This window comes from Atractosteus spatula, chromosome 6 (genome assembly GCF_055471065.1).
Source record: "Atractosteus spatula isolate fAtrSpa1 chromosome 6, fAtrSpa1.hap1, whole genome shotgun sequence".
Taxonomy (NCBI): Eukaryota; Metazoa; Chordata; class Actinopteri; order Semionotiformes; family Lepisosteidae; genus Atractosteus; species Atractosteus spatula.
This window is the reverse complement of record NC_142711.1, coordinates 14461957-14477844: the sequence shown is the minus strand read 5'-3', so window position 1 is coordinate 14477844 and position 15888 is coordinate 14461957. Positions and strand designations below refer to the sequence as shown.

Genomic DNA, 15888 nt, shown 5'->3' with positions numbered 1-15888 from the left:
GTATTGCACATTTATTGTAAACCTGCAAAAACAACAAGACTTCTCCATTGTGCTTATAATTTTGGAATTGTGCAGATATGCTGTAGATCTACAGACAGATGAATGGATAACTGCACTAGAAGTGGGTGTTTGATTACACCAAATCTCACAAAGCAGCAACATAAAACAACATCACATACTGGGTCTGCAATTAAAATACTTCTTCATAAATGAACAACATACTGTATGTAATTTAACAAATCAGTTTGAAATTACCTCTTTTTTCTCATTGTACATCCTTTGAAATTCCTCAACCTCTTGCTCAAGCTCCAAAGTGGAAGACGATGAATCTTCAAACGCCTTCAGCATTTCCATTTTCTCCTTTTCTGTATTAGTTTGACCTTGTTGTAATTCTGTTTTATCTGAAGCTATTTTGCCCTGCAATTCCAAATCACTAAAATGTATAAATGTAAAACTTTAAAAGTTTTTGCATCACTTTCTACAAACATCATGTTATTTAAAGAGCTTCGGAGTAAAGACAAAAGACATAAAATATAAAGCAGTTTTGCAAACATTACAATATTTTACACAGCACAAACATCTGCTATATGAAATACCATATCCTCAGAAATGAAGTATTGTGCTCACGTTGTTATAAAAAATGTGCTTAAGCTAAAAAAGAACTATGCAAAAATAACCAGGTAACTACACATTAGTAGTAAACAAATCTGTAAAAGAAATATCATACTTAAACTTACAACCAACACCTCATGGCGATAAAATTTAAGTATTGAGTTATTCTGCTGATTTACTGTTAATTTTAATTTATATTAAGAAAATATTCACCTTTAGAATGGCAATTGCTTTCATTTCACTCATTATCTGCCTTTTCATGTTTTCAGCTACTTCCTAGTGAGAAAGAAAAAAAGCACGTGCTGTGTTAGAAAAGATCTGCGCCGGAAATCGAACTCATTACTGTACAGTATGTTTCATAAGTGCAGGTGTCTGGCTTCTCTGACTGACCCTCATCCTCTGCTCCTCCATGTATATCTGCTGCTCATGGTCCTCCAGCTTTGCCTTGGTTGCATTATGAGCTGCAGCCACTTGGGAGAGCTCTTCCTTCACCCTGTCTCTCTGCTCCTCATTCTGGCTGATTTTCTTCAGCATCCTCTTCCTGTCCTTCTGGAGCTGCACAGTTGATTGCTCACTAAGGCAACGCGTAGTGCGTGGGAAGAGACACATGATGGAAAAACAAATTAAATCAACTTTTAATGAAACATTATAACTTATGGAAATTGAGATAAAAATCATGACCATTAATTACATCTATCAGCATGAAACAGGTGTTCAGATACTATTTAGAAATCTGTGTTATGTTGTTAATTTGGTTCCCAGCATTTTCCTGAAATAACATCTTTAAAGTATAGTCATGAAAATAGTACTATGATAAATTTATTCTATTTTTTTATTGTTGGGGTATTTTTATTTTTAAGAGTTTTTGTGGTTTTAACATACTGTAAACTAACTGTGTGCTTATCTTGGATCATGAATAAACCACAACGCACAGTACAGTACTACAGTATATTAAACACTCCTCTGAAATATCTAATGTGATGCATCACATATACAGTACCTTGCATGTACAGTACCTTGCATGTATCTGTATCTCTTTGGTCTGTATGGTAAGGCAATATGAAGGCATGTTAAAACCTTAGAAATTCATACAGTAGCAAACAGGCAAAACAAACTGGTGGAAAAACTGGTGGAAAGTGCACCAGTTACAAAGACCATATAAGTGTAACTCACATTTGATAAATACATGATAAAATTTATTACAAATGTGTACAGTACATTAATATAATAGCACTGCTAAAATCAATAGTAGCAGCAATAATAATTGATACCTAAAACACTACACTATACCAATAACATTTGATAATTGCTTGCATTAGTTCTAGTATATCCCAGCTTTTATATACCAAATAAAGTTTATTTGTCTGCTCAAAAATGTCCAGAATAAGTGAGGCTGTTTTCATTCACCTTTAACACAACACGTGATTTTTGGAAGCAATGCTGATCGTCTGCCGATGACACGGTGTAAAATTTCTATTGAACATAATCATTCAAACCCTTTAAGCATTTTTTGGACAATGCGCATCCACAAACCTCTGCTGAATGTTGCGAGTGAGGTCTTCAATCTCCAGTTCGCACTCTTTGTTTTTCTCGCTCAGTGCCAGCAGAACGTGGCGTTTCTGGTTGTATTCCTGCTCTAGCTGACTGACCTCAGCTTCACCCATTGATCTCTAGAAGAGAAAGAACATGTTTGTACCCTCATTTACATATTCGGAAGACAACTATTTAAATTAAAAGAAAAATAACTCAATGCGGACTTAATGTTTTAATCTAACACCATGTTTATGGCCATGTATTTTCTGCGACGAAACCCCTACTGTGCTTTTTTTTAAAAGACAAAAAATATTTTTCAGTTCTTGCATTTTTTGCCAGTGAAAACTTTTTACTATGATAAACCTTTGTTTATACACAGAAATATATGCTGCATTAGGAAATGTGAATTAGTGAACCCCTGCTGTACTACAATAACTGAAACACAACATACAGTGATTATTTGAAGCTGCCATATTGAGCCTTGCTAAGTCCTTTTCTTACAAATAAATTAAGGAAATGAATAAAAACAAATGTCATGAAGTAGACTTCTTATTACATTAAAAAAGTAGACTTTGAAAATCACTGTCGCATATATATTAAACAACACATTTCCTGAAATGCCTGGTTTTCTTTTTAAAGTGTCTCTTTCTAAATGTCGTTTTGGCAACAAAACTTCATAAAAAGACTTGTACTTCACTCTATGTCATATAAAGAGGCAAATCAGTTGTTTTAGAATGAACCTTTTCAAGTGATGACTTCGCACATCTAAGCAACTACAGTATGCCAACTTTACACAACATTTAAAGGTGTGTAGTAAAACATGTTACAGTAGGTTATGTATATACTTTCAGTACAGCTGATTACAGTTTTAAAGGCATGTATAATGGTCAACACAATACATACACTGCCTATTTACAAAAAATAAGTTTCAATGAAAAAGAACTTTTAACCACATCACAGTTGGTAATAAAGCATTCTTTGTATTTAGCACATTTTAATATAATTTGTCATTTAAGTGCATTTAAATGCTTGACTACAGTAAACATGCCAAATGAAACTAAATGCTAAACAATAAGGATAAAAAACTCACAGTCACTTGAATTTGTCTCTGAAGCTCTGAAGTATCTTCTTGTAACTGTTGAATTTTTAGCATTTGATCTTCTATTTTTAATCTCAACTCTTCTGCCTAAAAGAAAGAATTGTATTTACAGAAACCTGACATGAAAAGACAGTGGACAGGAGACAGTGAGAGAAAAAAGAGGAGAGAGCAGAAAAGGGGGAAATTGCACTATTGTAATGATGGCACAGACATCTCCTTTATACCTATGGTATACAGTACGTTGTCATTACGAAAGAGAATAACAGAATAGCAAAGCATATATCATTTTTTTTTCACAAATACTCTTCAAAGGTTACTATGTTGTATGTGAAAATAATAATAAATGCAGTTCTCAGCTTTTACAAAAATGTAGAATTTTAAATAATATTATAATTCAGTTTTTTTTATTCCTGCATATCAAAACATACAAGAACAAAATCCCTTTAAGATTAAAATATATAAAACAAATATTTAAAAAATGTCAAATTGTAGCAATAATTTACTTGTTATTTTGTTGCAAGACAAAATGCAAGGCTTTAGCATTATTTTGAAAATCAGTAGTTTCCCTTATACAGTAGCTCATTTGCAGTCAATTCTTAGGATATTTCTACAACAGACAAGATACTTTCCTAGTATTTGTATGAAATAAACATCTTATTGACTAATCAGTCTCAAAGAAAAACATTTGTGTATTATGCGATTACTCTACCAAACAAATGAAAAAATGTATGCCTAACCAAATTAAAACACAGAATATGCATAAGAATGTAACGGTTAATGTAAGGCAATACTTGCTTCGCCATTCACTGTTATTTCCTGTTCCCGAAGATGAGGAATTTGTTTCAGCAGATATTCACATATTTTTTCTTTAAGTGCCAGCTTTTCCTCAGTCTCTGCAATTTTGCTGCTATAGGCATTCCAGTGATGCTTTAACTGCTGAAGATCTTTTCTGCAAACACAAAAGGGAAATGCATCTCTTATGAAAAAAAGGACTGAAAAATATTATTTTATGAAAGGTTGTTAATTTTAATTTGTTTGTACAGATTTTTTATTTTTTATTTTGACAAACTAAACTAAAAATGGAGATTGACCTGGCCTAAGATTTTCAACTTTTTTTCTCATGCCTTGGTTAAAAATGGCCATATGATTGCATATTCTTCTACATGAGCAGAAAAATGTTTCTGTAAATTCCAGAAATCATTCTGCTGCTGCCATCATTAGTCACATTATTAAGAATGAACTCACATCTCTTTTATGAGCCTAATTACTCAGCAAACAACTGACTAACAAGAGAAGACCAACAATCAAGTGTCCCAATACTTCTTCTCCTTCAAAATAAAACAGTTTAAACACTCACGTTATTTTTCCCAAGACAGTAGAACTTAATTTATGTTTAGCAAAAATAAAATAAAGTTGTACTCAGTCAGGTTTTTTCTATGAGAATTAGTCACTTGGTGAAATTACCAGATTTTTACAGGACACAGGACCTTTAAAGCAAAGAATCCTTTATACATATCTAGAAATGAACTGGGGGAGTTGTTTCCTTTCCAAAAGTTTATATGATATGGTTTACGGAGCTGCAACAAATGAAAAAAATTATCAAGAAGATCACTAAAATCTTTTTGTAGCAGTTGTACTGACATTTTATTATATTTATAATATTTTTTATTATATTTACTGGCCACAATTGGAAGCAAAACAAGCTGTATGTCCATAGTCTACAAAAAGCTTTAATACAGAGTGTTGCTGATTGCGCCTGAGGGGTTGCTCACATCAGCTCATCCTCCATGGATGAGCATTGCAGAGCACTGGGACAACAACAAGGACTGTTCAGATGCCTCCTCACAGTAAATCTGGTGTGACATGCCTTTCCTGATACACCGGAACTGCCAGTACAGAAAGGATCAGAAAGGATGGAGGACAATGACTTTTCAAGGTGCGAGACACGATGTGACTTGTGGGCTCCCAGATCCTGGCCTATCGCTAATGGACTGTGCCTACCTGCATCATCCTGCACGATTAGAAATTGACAGCAGTGAACTACACAATCCAATTGAAATAACACCTGATTAGGTTTAGTATTGTAAACCTAGTAGAGTTTGATATGATTCTCAAAAAGAATTAAGTTGCAGCATACATCTTTAAAATCCTCTGAAAGTAAGGGTTATATGCGGAGCAAAATGATTTCTCATTCAACATGCATTAAAAAAATCAATTCTGCAGTCAAAATTCTCTTATACAGTAATACCCTGATATTTATCCTCTGATAAATCCCAATAAATGTATTTTAAAAAATACAAAAAGTATGCAGTTTCCACTAGATATTTCACTTATCATATCTTTTACAAAACTATGGTGCCCTTTGCAACTGACAGCGAAGCACCAGGCCAAGCTGTGAGCTAATTAATCTACTGGGCACTGCATAGCAACATAAACTGATCTGTAAACATTCCTACTGTGAATGGAACATAAAATATTTTGAATAAATTATCTGTTCGTCCAGAGCATATATTTGAATAGAAACACACATTTACTTTGCAAACTCGTATACTCACAAGATTCCTTTTAATTGGTCGGCAATACCATCAAGTTTTTTAGCCATTTCGTTTCTTTCTGTGGCAGCTCTAAGCTGTTCCTCTTCAAAATGTTGCTGCGCGTTTCTGAGATCAAGAACGGCCTTTGACAATGTCTCATTGGCCTGAATGAAAACCCCAAAAATTAAAAAATGGATGTAACCATGAAACGCAAAAAAAAATACTGTAGCACAAAACTGTAATGGAGAAACTGTGATTCCTACAAAAGCTGTGCTGCTTTATGGAATGGCAAAGCGGTGTACTGTTCAGGTAGTAGGAGAGCAGTAAAACAACTAAATAAGCAATGGATGGAGCATTCCTAAACAGAGCACACACCTCAATTACTCTTCAAGTCTTCAAGTTCCATGGCTTAGTCCCATTACATACACACAGTTGGTAGAAGTGTAACTCACTCAGGCCATCGGTCATAATTGCTGTGTTCACATATCCTGTTCAGGATTATTTATGGTTGTTTTTAGTGGATTTTGGACAGTTCTCTGGCTGCTGCCATCTGAGGGCATGCCTATTGTTGTGGGACATTTATCCATTTTTTGTTCCAGCACTGTAATAGCTGGATGTACTTGAAAACTTCCTTCCTTACTGTTGACATTATGCTTGGCATTGTAGTGTCTCAGAAATGTGGTTCTGTGATGTTTCCAGCCAGACAGATGCTGGACCATCCCAGCCTGAATCGTCATAAACACCTAATTACACTCATCATAGGAATATGGTGGTATCACTGTGAATGGGCTGGCTCAATATACAGTATTTACAGTACGACTTTTTATTGTTTCATCTGGTACTTGAACAAAAATATGTCTAGCCTGCTTTCATTTAGAAAAAAGTCAACAAATCACTTTTTTCACTACTTTTAAAACACTACTTTTTTTTCATAACACTATGTTCTTCTAATACAGTCATCTATCCATTCATTATCAGAAAGCCACTAATTCCAGTTAAGAATTGCAGTAGTCCAGAGCCTATCCTACTGTACAAGCACAGTGCACAGTGGCACTGCAACGCAAACAATCCTTCACAGGACACACAAGATCACACTCACAAAAACACACTCTACTAATAGAGACTAATTACCCCTAGCCAGTAAGCACGATTAAGGAAATTGGAATGGGAACAGAGCGTGCAGATTAAAGGAGAGGGGGAACATGCAGACTCCAGAAGGCACCCCTCACAGAATCGAACTCATGATCCGAGAGCTGCAAAGATGTAGCTCTAGCCATCATGTTACTATGTGACCCCTCTAATAAAAGTAACATGAATGAAACATGACTAATTTTTCACATTCCGATTCAAGTTTAACATACTGTATAGTAGAGTTCTTTCTTCAATGAGTTTTATGCAAGGTTTTTCACATCATCTGCATACATTTTGGGTTGCATGCCAGGAAATGTAAGGTACAGTATCAGCACAAAAGCCAATGTTATGTGTTAGTATTTCATTTGACTGAAACCGTGCAAGCTCATGATGAATCTAGTTTTTTCTCTGCAGTTTCTCAAAAGTTAATGAGCAATTATTCAGAATTTTCTACACATGCCAGTTGTAAGAAAATGGCTACAGTAGTTCTTGTAGAAAGTGTCCACTATAAAATTATTAATATTTTAAAAGGAAAGGAAAAGGAAACAGTACAAAATACAACTTTTATATGTAAAAGTATATATATATTTAAAAAATGTTAGTACTTAATGCTAAGTAATAACAGCAATACCTCATCTTGAGCACATTTAATCTGGTTCATTATACTGCTTTCCATTTCCAGCTTTCCCTTCAAAAGTGGACCATGTTTCTTCACAAAGTCAATGTCTTCACACAGCCTCTGGTTCAATACTTCTGCCTTTGTCATCCGATCTTTCACGTGTTGCAGTCTTTCCTTTTTGAACTTAAGATGCCACTGCAATTCGCTGATGTCTCGGACACAGGCTTCATGTTCTGTTAAATAGAAACAAATGCACAACACAATCAAATTTAACTACACGGTTCCATGTGTTGGCATCTACTGTATGTCCAATGAAACATAGATTCGCTCTTAGATTAATGGGGGTCTTTTAAATGGATAGATATTAGATGGGCAGAACTTAGAGGAAATGATTTACTGCTCTCTTTCCATTCATGATCTCAGGTTATTCCTTTGTGACAACAGGGTCCCTAACCTTTGTCTCATGGATACATTCAATATGCCACAATGATCCTGTTTCCACAAGAATGTTGTGAATTTTTCACATGGTTAAACAGCTGTCAGACTTTAATACAGTAAACTCTTGGTTGAACAGTCTTGAACAGTCTTGGGTTTCACAGACAGAGGAATTCCTGCTGAAGAGGAATTCCCCCCCACACACAATAAAGGACAAAGTACAGGAAAATTGGTATAGGGGTAGGCAGTTGGCTTACAATGGGTACTGCTGCATTGTATGCTTTAGCTAATAAAAAAACAACAACTGTGTTGATTGCAATTTTAAAAAAATAAGTCAACAGATACAGAAAAAACATGTACAATACATATATATTTAATTATCTTGTAATAGTTTGTTTGGCAGCTGAAAAAAACATCATTCGTGAGTTATTGGACATTTTCAATAATGGAAACTTCTTCCCTCTATTACTCTGTTAAACTGAGGGTTTACTGTATTTTGACATATTTTTGTACAAGATTCACTCTTCTGCTGTGCTGGGATTTGTCCAACTGAGCATTCAATGACAGCTCCATTAAGTAGTTTAAACAGAATGGTTCAAAGAGGTATGAGGACACATCACATCATGTTGTAAGGATGAGATCTAATCACACATCATTATCAATGCAAAGTATAATAATAAGAGAAACAAACATGAAATAAAAGAATGAAACACTTCAAAACAATTGAAACTCAGGGAAAAGGCCATAGTGAAGCGCATTTAATTATATTAAATTTAAATTAAATGTATGTATCTGTAGCCTGAAGAATTATCCCATTTATTTAACATATGCATAAATATTATTCATAAAACTAAATACTCATGTTTTCTGAAAATTAAGGTTTATACATTACATGATTCATTTAAATGTTAATGTGATACAGTACAATAGAAGTTAAACATTAAAGCAGACAGAATAAGTAACCCCTGAATTTTAACCCTTGGCAAAATACCAATTACTTGTAATAAAAGTAGTACTCCAAAGAATGAAACTGTGATGTACTGTACACATTTCCCTACCACACTTCACAATCTACAATGCTGCTTTCTTACACTAACACAAAACCTACAGTATATTGACCAGGATTATTAAGAAACTACATTTACTGTAATTGATTACTAGAAGCCCTTCTTTTTTACTTGTGTCCACAATAACAGACAGTCAACATGGTGAGCCGGAATACTCGAATCACAAGTGGTGCTGGCTTATGTAGGCATTGATTGTTTTCTTACTCTCCATGACAGCTGAAGGCAACACAAACAATGGTATTGTGGTGTTAGAAGCACTACCTTTCTGCACTGCAGCTGGGAGCTGCTGCAGCCTCCACAGTGACAGGCGATCGATTTTCTCCCCTAATGCTCTTCTTCGGTCTTTCTCCTTCTTCAAAGCCTCTTCTGCCTCTTGGCGGTCAGCTTCAAGACGGCCAAGCAGGTCAATAACCTCCGACAGCACAGCTCCTGTCTCTGCGTTGAGAGGGGTCGATGTGCCGCCCTCTGCAACAGAGCAAGAAAGGGCATAAACAACAATTCGGGAAAGCCTCCTGATAATGACTGGCCCTTTGGAAAGAAAAAAAGAAAGAAAGAAAGCAACACAAGCAAGCCGCTGAATATGGCGGGGTAGAGACTGAAATAGGATTCAAACTTTGGGAGGTGGTGCTCCTCTGGGGTGCCCGTTTTATTTGTTCAACTGCAAAACATGACAACTTCATTTAAATATTACATCAGAGCTGTTTCTAGAAGCAAGAGCCAAACTGGAGGCCTAGCACAAGAACCCAATCCTGGAGAAATGCCAGGTGTTTTACTGTGAGTCATATATCTGATTGCACTTGATTTCCCTCCATTAACAGTGCAGGGAATAGTGGTAAATATGAAGCAATTCAATTTGAAATACTGGGAAAGGCTATAAAATTAAACAACAAGAATACATACCAATTGTATTTTAATTTGGTTTAATTTTATTTCATACAGTGGTATCCGCATTCAGTCTGATTCATTTAAGATGTTTTTTGTTAGATTAATACTCACTGTTGGATCATGTTAGCTATCCCAGAATTCTTTTTTTTAAATAGCTCCTGAAAGTCAAAGCTGTATAGTAGGGAATCTGATTAACAATATTTTCTTGTCACCCACTTTACTGTACCTTTTTTATACTGGTACTGAACTTTTATGTACTTGCATTCTATACACATACCCTGTCAATAAGGTTTGATAAACCTTCAGTTGGCTATTTTGGCATGTTGCCATAGCAAACAGTTATTTAATATTAGCCAAAGACAGAATAATTCCCAGCACATATGACAGTGTATGCAACAAAAAAGACATTGAATATCAGGTAAATTGAGGGGATAATAATTTCCCATTTCAGGGGTCAGTTTATCAAAGGTAACAAGACTGGTTTTATTGATTATATTAAAAGAGAACTACAAAAGAAGTGTGAGAGGATTGCATGTTGTATCTAAAATCCCCTTATGTTTATGCTAATTATTTAAGATTTACAGCTATTATGTCTGTAGTTGATGAAAATTTGACAAATGTGCAGTTCATAGCAGTATGCCATGATTGGTGCCCACATTAAATTACCCAAAGAAATATTTTGAGAATCATTTTACCTCTTACACAAAACTCCTTCCCTTCAACGCACAGGCCGGGAGATACTAAAGACGTGATGATGGGAGGAGCAGTATTACCTTCTGTGGTTGAAAACCTAAAATAAAATACATACTGTACAATGGAAGGATTTAAGCGTCAGAACATACTGTGTACAGATACATACTGTACATTCAGACATCTTTTTTTATTTTTTATTTTGTCAGTATCTCTTACCTTACAATTCTGCCACTGTGATTTTTCTGTGGGGAAACGTCACTTTCCATCTATAAATCACAGATTTTAAAATGTAAAACAAATGTTAAATGTTTAAAACAATGTTTTATTTACAATAGTCACACATGATTTGGCAAGATCAATAATTTTTCTAAGGTACAGTTGCCTCTGTGACTTTTTGTTTTTTCTGAATCTATTTGAGCTAAAGCACATACATTAAAATTCCATGACTATGGGACAAGTGATTATACTGTAGTCAGAGATCAGCTGAACAAATTTGAATGTGTACTAATAAGTACTAGTCCAACATCTAAATAATGTTGGCAAATACTGTTCTATTATGGTCAAAATGTGCTTAAATAATGCAAGCTTTCATTTTACAAAAAACAAAATAGAGACAATATCAAAGTAAATCTAAATAATTGGGGGAATTCATTTTCATGCTTCAGTGACAATGCTAATATGATCATGCCAGAAGGATAGCCTAAAGTATTATCAAAGTGGATATACTGTATTATTATTGCTCAAGGGTTGCTTTTCGTTCTTTATAAATTTATATTTAAAAACAGGCCCTGAGCCAAAACTGAGGAGGAAGAAATGCTTTTTGATGAAGAGATTTAGGGCCTGGGTTTAAACTATTGTAAGCCCTATTGCAAGGATCCTGATATCTAAAAGACAGCCATATTGTAAGGTACCGATGTTTAAGGTGGCATAAAATGGTGGTCTGAGGGTCGTAAATGAACCCAGGTGAGGGGCCAGGCAGACAAATAAAGAAAACAGCAGGCAGTGTGGTGTTTGAGAAAACCAAACACGGTACAGATCTGAGGTCGAAGTAGGCAGCGTCCAAAGCCGAGATCAAGATGAAGCAACAAAATTTGTAACACAGCAGGGACGAGAATCGAAACAGAACGCAAAACAGGGAACTTGGAATAAAGAACTTGAAAGGCTCAGCTTTAACTTTGTGAGCCCAGAGCGCTGCGTGGTCAGACCTTAAATATCCTGCTTCACCAGGAGACAGAAGAGAAGGTGGCTACCCACAGGTGCAGCAAGCTTCCTGTCTGACTGCGTTTCTTTGGCAACCAGCCTGACTGACAGGTGGGAGAGATGTGGCCGGCTGCTGTGGCAGAACTAGCCTGCTCGGCAGGGCTCCCACAAGGATGTGCACAATGTATAGAGTCAATTATTTAACCATACAAAAATTCCTTATTTTCAAGGTTTTTTGCGTCCCAATACAATTTGCTCCACGTCTTCTCAAATTTGCTGTGAACAGCTCAAGCTGCAGATTTAGCGATACACAATGCAGGTTAATAAAGGAGTTACGACAGTAATGAGCTTGCTGGGATAGGCTCTGGCTCCCCCGCGGCCCGCTATTGGATAAAGCAGTTAGAAAATGGATGGATGGATGGATTAAGTCTGTTGAGTTTATTTCTTGAAGAAAAACTAAGGGGAAATTCTTGACCCACACATTGATGATAATAACATTGCTGTAACGAACAGTTCTTTCCGGACCCTATGCGGACGACACAGTCCGACGGAGTGGGGGAAACACTAGGGAAAAGTCATGCAGGAAAACGGGGCTGAAGACAAGGGGGCGTGTCCAAGGTGCGCTGGTGCACGGGGGAGGCGTGGCGTGGCCGAGGCGAACAATCCCAAAGAGTAATCCATAGAGTATCCAAAACATGAAGGTAAGTCCAAAACCAGGAGATCCATCAGAGGAAGGAATTAAAAACCACGAAGGCCGGGTCGGAACCGGCGGACGGGGAACAGGAACGGGAACAGAGGTTAAAACCTTAACGGGACCAGGCGCTTCCAGGTCCCGGACTCGCACGATATGGAAATCAGATGCAGAGTCCGGATGAGCGTCAGCGCCTGGCTTTTAAGGTGGGCTGGGAATAGGGAACAGGTGCAGAGAATAAAGTCTTAGTGAAAGGGCTGGAGCACCCTTAAGGAGGGGGGACTATAATCGTGACAATTGCTGATACATGTAAAACATTTTCTTGTAATGTTTATTTCTTAACGCCACCTTTGAACAGTCAAATCAAAACACAAAACACAAATGCAGCTATTCTAACAATTGTGATGCTAGTTTGGCTGTTATCAAAATTAAATGGTTGAACAGCATACACATGGGAGGTAGCATACTGTACCTGTCAATGCTATGGCATAATTACCAGCACAGAAAGTTAGCTTGTGGCCACATGCTGTTCATAGACATGTTTGGTGGTCAAAACAAAACAAATGTTCACATAAACATGATACATACACATAAAACCTGATGTTTGGTTTGGGGTAGCTTAACTGATGTCATTTCTGGGTCTGGTTAGTTTAGGATATTAAGGCACTTACTGTACATATATTTGGAGATTTACACAGTGGAAGCATCTCTGTTTCAATTTAACATTCTGTATGTGAGCATTTATAATTCTTCTATTCATTTCATACAGTATATGTGAAAGACAAAACATCTACAGTATATACAGTACCAGTGACTTTTTTCATGAATATTCTTTTTCTCTTCCAACAAACTGTTTTCAAAAACTTGATTACATTCTTTTGTTAGCTCAAAAAACCTTGAAAGATATCTTAGAAACAAATGATTCTGTTAACTGCTTTATAACAATACTCTTATTATAATCATAAATGTTTAACAGAGTGTAAATACTTTACCTCAAAGACAAATAATGTAAGTAAGAATCACTTTTATTTGTCCAGGGCTATAAGTCTTCATAATTAGCATTGGTGGGAAAATGAGAATAAATTATCCTGAAACAGCCAGCAATCGCAGTTATAACTGCAACAAATTACATTTTTAATTCAGATTACTTTTCTTAATTTGCTTAATTACTATCCCTCTATTCATTAAATCTGAGAGTTTTCTAAAAAGATGTCACCAAGGCATGGCAAGGCATGACTTACACATCTCCATTTTTTATGTTGTGCAGACTGGATAAAACAAAATGCATAAAGCTAAAATAACATGCACTTCTTTATTATCAATCATACCTGTTGAATCCAGCCTTCAATCTTTCTCTCAAGCTCTTGAACGTGGTGAATAGCTTTGCTGACACAAGGTGATGGAGTGTTAACCAAGGCACAAGTGCGACGTCTTAAGGAACAGACTCTCTGTAAATCATTCTCCTCACCTGAAAAATCCAAAAATCACTCAGGAAAAACAAACTATGTCATAATGTTATGAAGAAGAATGTTATTTTTTTTATGTACAAGGCTCAAGATATTCTGACAAAAGTGAAGAAAATGTTGAAGTTAACACTCTTCAAGGTCTTGCCCATCATTTTGTACTTACATTTTATTTAGAAAGTTAATTAGAAGAAAAATCCTTAAATTGATTCTCTTTTTTAATGAAACTTGTGATACCTTTTTTAACTATGGTGTTTTCTTAACACAAGTTTTTAATTGAGATTAAATTTCTAAGTGTTTTATTTTTTTGGAAAGTACAATACAGTATTTGTGTCTGTAAGTCTGCTTTTGTTAAAGTAAATCTAAGAAACAGACCAATGAAAACACATTATTAAAGCAGAAAAGATCAATATTGTGAAATTGAAATGTTTCTAAATATTATATGGATATTGCATTAAGAAATGACATTGACGGGATATTCAGGATATTCGATACATAGTGCCTTGCCCTGTTTTCACATTATTGCTTTAAAGCTTGCAGTCATGGCATTTTGAAGTAGTACTTAATATTTGTTATACACACAACTTACTCCACACTTTCAAAGCAAAAAACAAAAATAAATAAGTAAATAAGTAATTAATATAAAAGAAAAATGAACCTGTCATGATTGTCATACAGTATCCAGAATCTTTGCTGTGGCAACATTATATTAATTTAGGTGCACAAAGTGAGCCACACAATCAGGTGAGAGGCAATATTGCTGTTCCCAAGATTTCAGAATAAATACACCTCTGCAAGTTCCCAACAGTGTACATTAGGTCAGATGGTTTCAAAACAACTCAAGGATAAAGAAAGTTGTAAGATATTTTCTGTAACTTATCCTTAGAAGACTTCATTATTAGCATTGAGGTGTTGAATAAAATATTAAGTTTTAGAAAAATGTGTACTGTATGCATCATTTTCTAATTTTCACAATATGAATACTTTTGCAAGACACTATACATTTTGTATATGATTCCTTTACCTTTACTGATTTGTGTTTAAGATTTACCTGTATGGATTTGTGGTTTTTAAAGTCCTTCTATTTGGCTACAGTACAAAACTAAGAGTAATTAATAATAACGGTAATAATATATTTTATTTTATAAATTACTTTTAAAACTATCACCTTAATGGGCTTAAGGAGATAAGTCTTAAGAAATTGTAATTCAATATTCAGTGGGTATAGAACGAGAAAGGTTATGAGTAATTCTGAATTAAAACAGGAAGACTTTTTTCTTTTAAATATTACAATCAGATTTCATACGTCACACCATGCATGCCTATTTCTACTGGTGTGAAAGGCAGTGTTACAGTAAAAGATTGATCATTTTAGCAATGGATAAAGTGTGTCACATCTGGTGAGAATAGACCTTAATGCTTTACTCCTTGTTTCAGACTACCAGATGAATTCAAATACATGTCTCTGCAATTACAGAGACTATCCTTAGGTGTCATTCAAATAATGTCAGCGACTCTAATCAAATATGTACTTACCATTATCTGAATTCTCTTGTGGCTTTTGAATAGTCTCACTAGTGACCTTGGCTGCTGAAAATGAGGACACCAGTGCCTTTGAGAAATTGTCATTGGTTTCACCTGCAGAAACACATGACCCAGTAAAGAACAGACACATTTATAGAAAAATAATAGTCTCAAATACATTATGAATAAGATACTTTAACAAATAATGACATTACTTAAGTCTCAAAATATGTATCCCTGGAAAAATACTCTTCATAATATATATTGCAATGGACTGTATACAACACATTTTTATTGTATTTTACAGCTGGAAAGGAGTCTTTTGTCCTATTCACAATACCTTTATTATGCAAAGGTGATTTTTTTAATGCCACTACCCATCTGTGGACTACAGTTTGATTA

The 15888-nt window shown here is 35.3% G+C and overlaps 1 protein-coding gene across 1 annotated transcript in view; it reads right to left on the bottom strand.

Annotated features, from left to right (window-relative positions):
• ccdc178 (coiled-coil domain containing 178) overlaps window positions 1-15888 on the bottom strand; it is a 124509-nt gene that overhangs the window by 99374 nt on the left and 9247 nt on the right. Inside the window, exons 3-15 of the mRNA XM_088919111.1 lie at window positions 15499-15600; window positions 13828-13967; window positions 10825-10874; window positions 10611-10705; window positions 9292-9495; window positions 7541-7761; window positions 5800-5942; window positions 4036-4193; window positions 3236-3327; window positions 2146-2282; window positions 1003-1186; window positions 826-888; window positions 256-417 (exon numbers count right to left, since the gene is read on the bottom strand). Of these exons, the coding sequence (XP_088775237.1) occupies window positions 256-417; window positions 826-888; window positions 1003-1186; window positions 2146-2282; window positions 3236-3327; window positions 4036-4193; window positions 5800-5942; window positions 7541-7761; window positions 9292-9495; window positions 10611-10705; window positions 10825-10874; window positions 13828-13967; window positions 15499-15600 (1751 nt within the window). The remainder of the gene's footprint in view (window positions 1-255; window positions 418-825; window positions 889-1002; window positions 1187-2145; window positions 2283-3235; window positions 3328-4035; window positions 4194-5799; window positions 5943-7540; window positions 7762-9291; window positions 9496-10610; window positions 10706-10824; window positions 10875-13827; window positions 13968-15498; window positions 15601-15888) is intronic.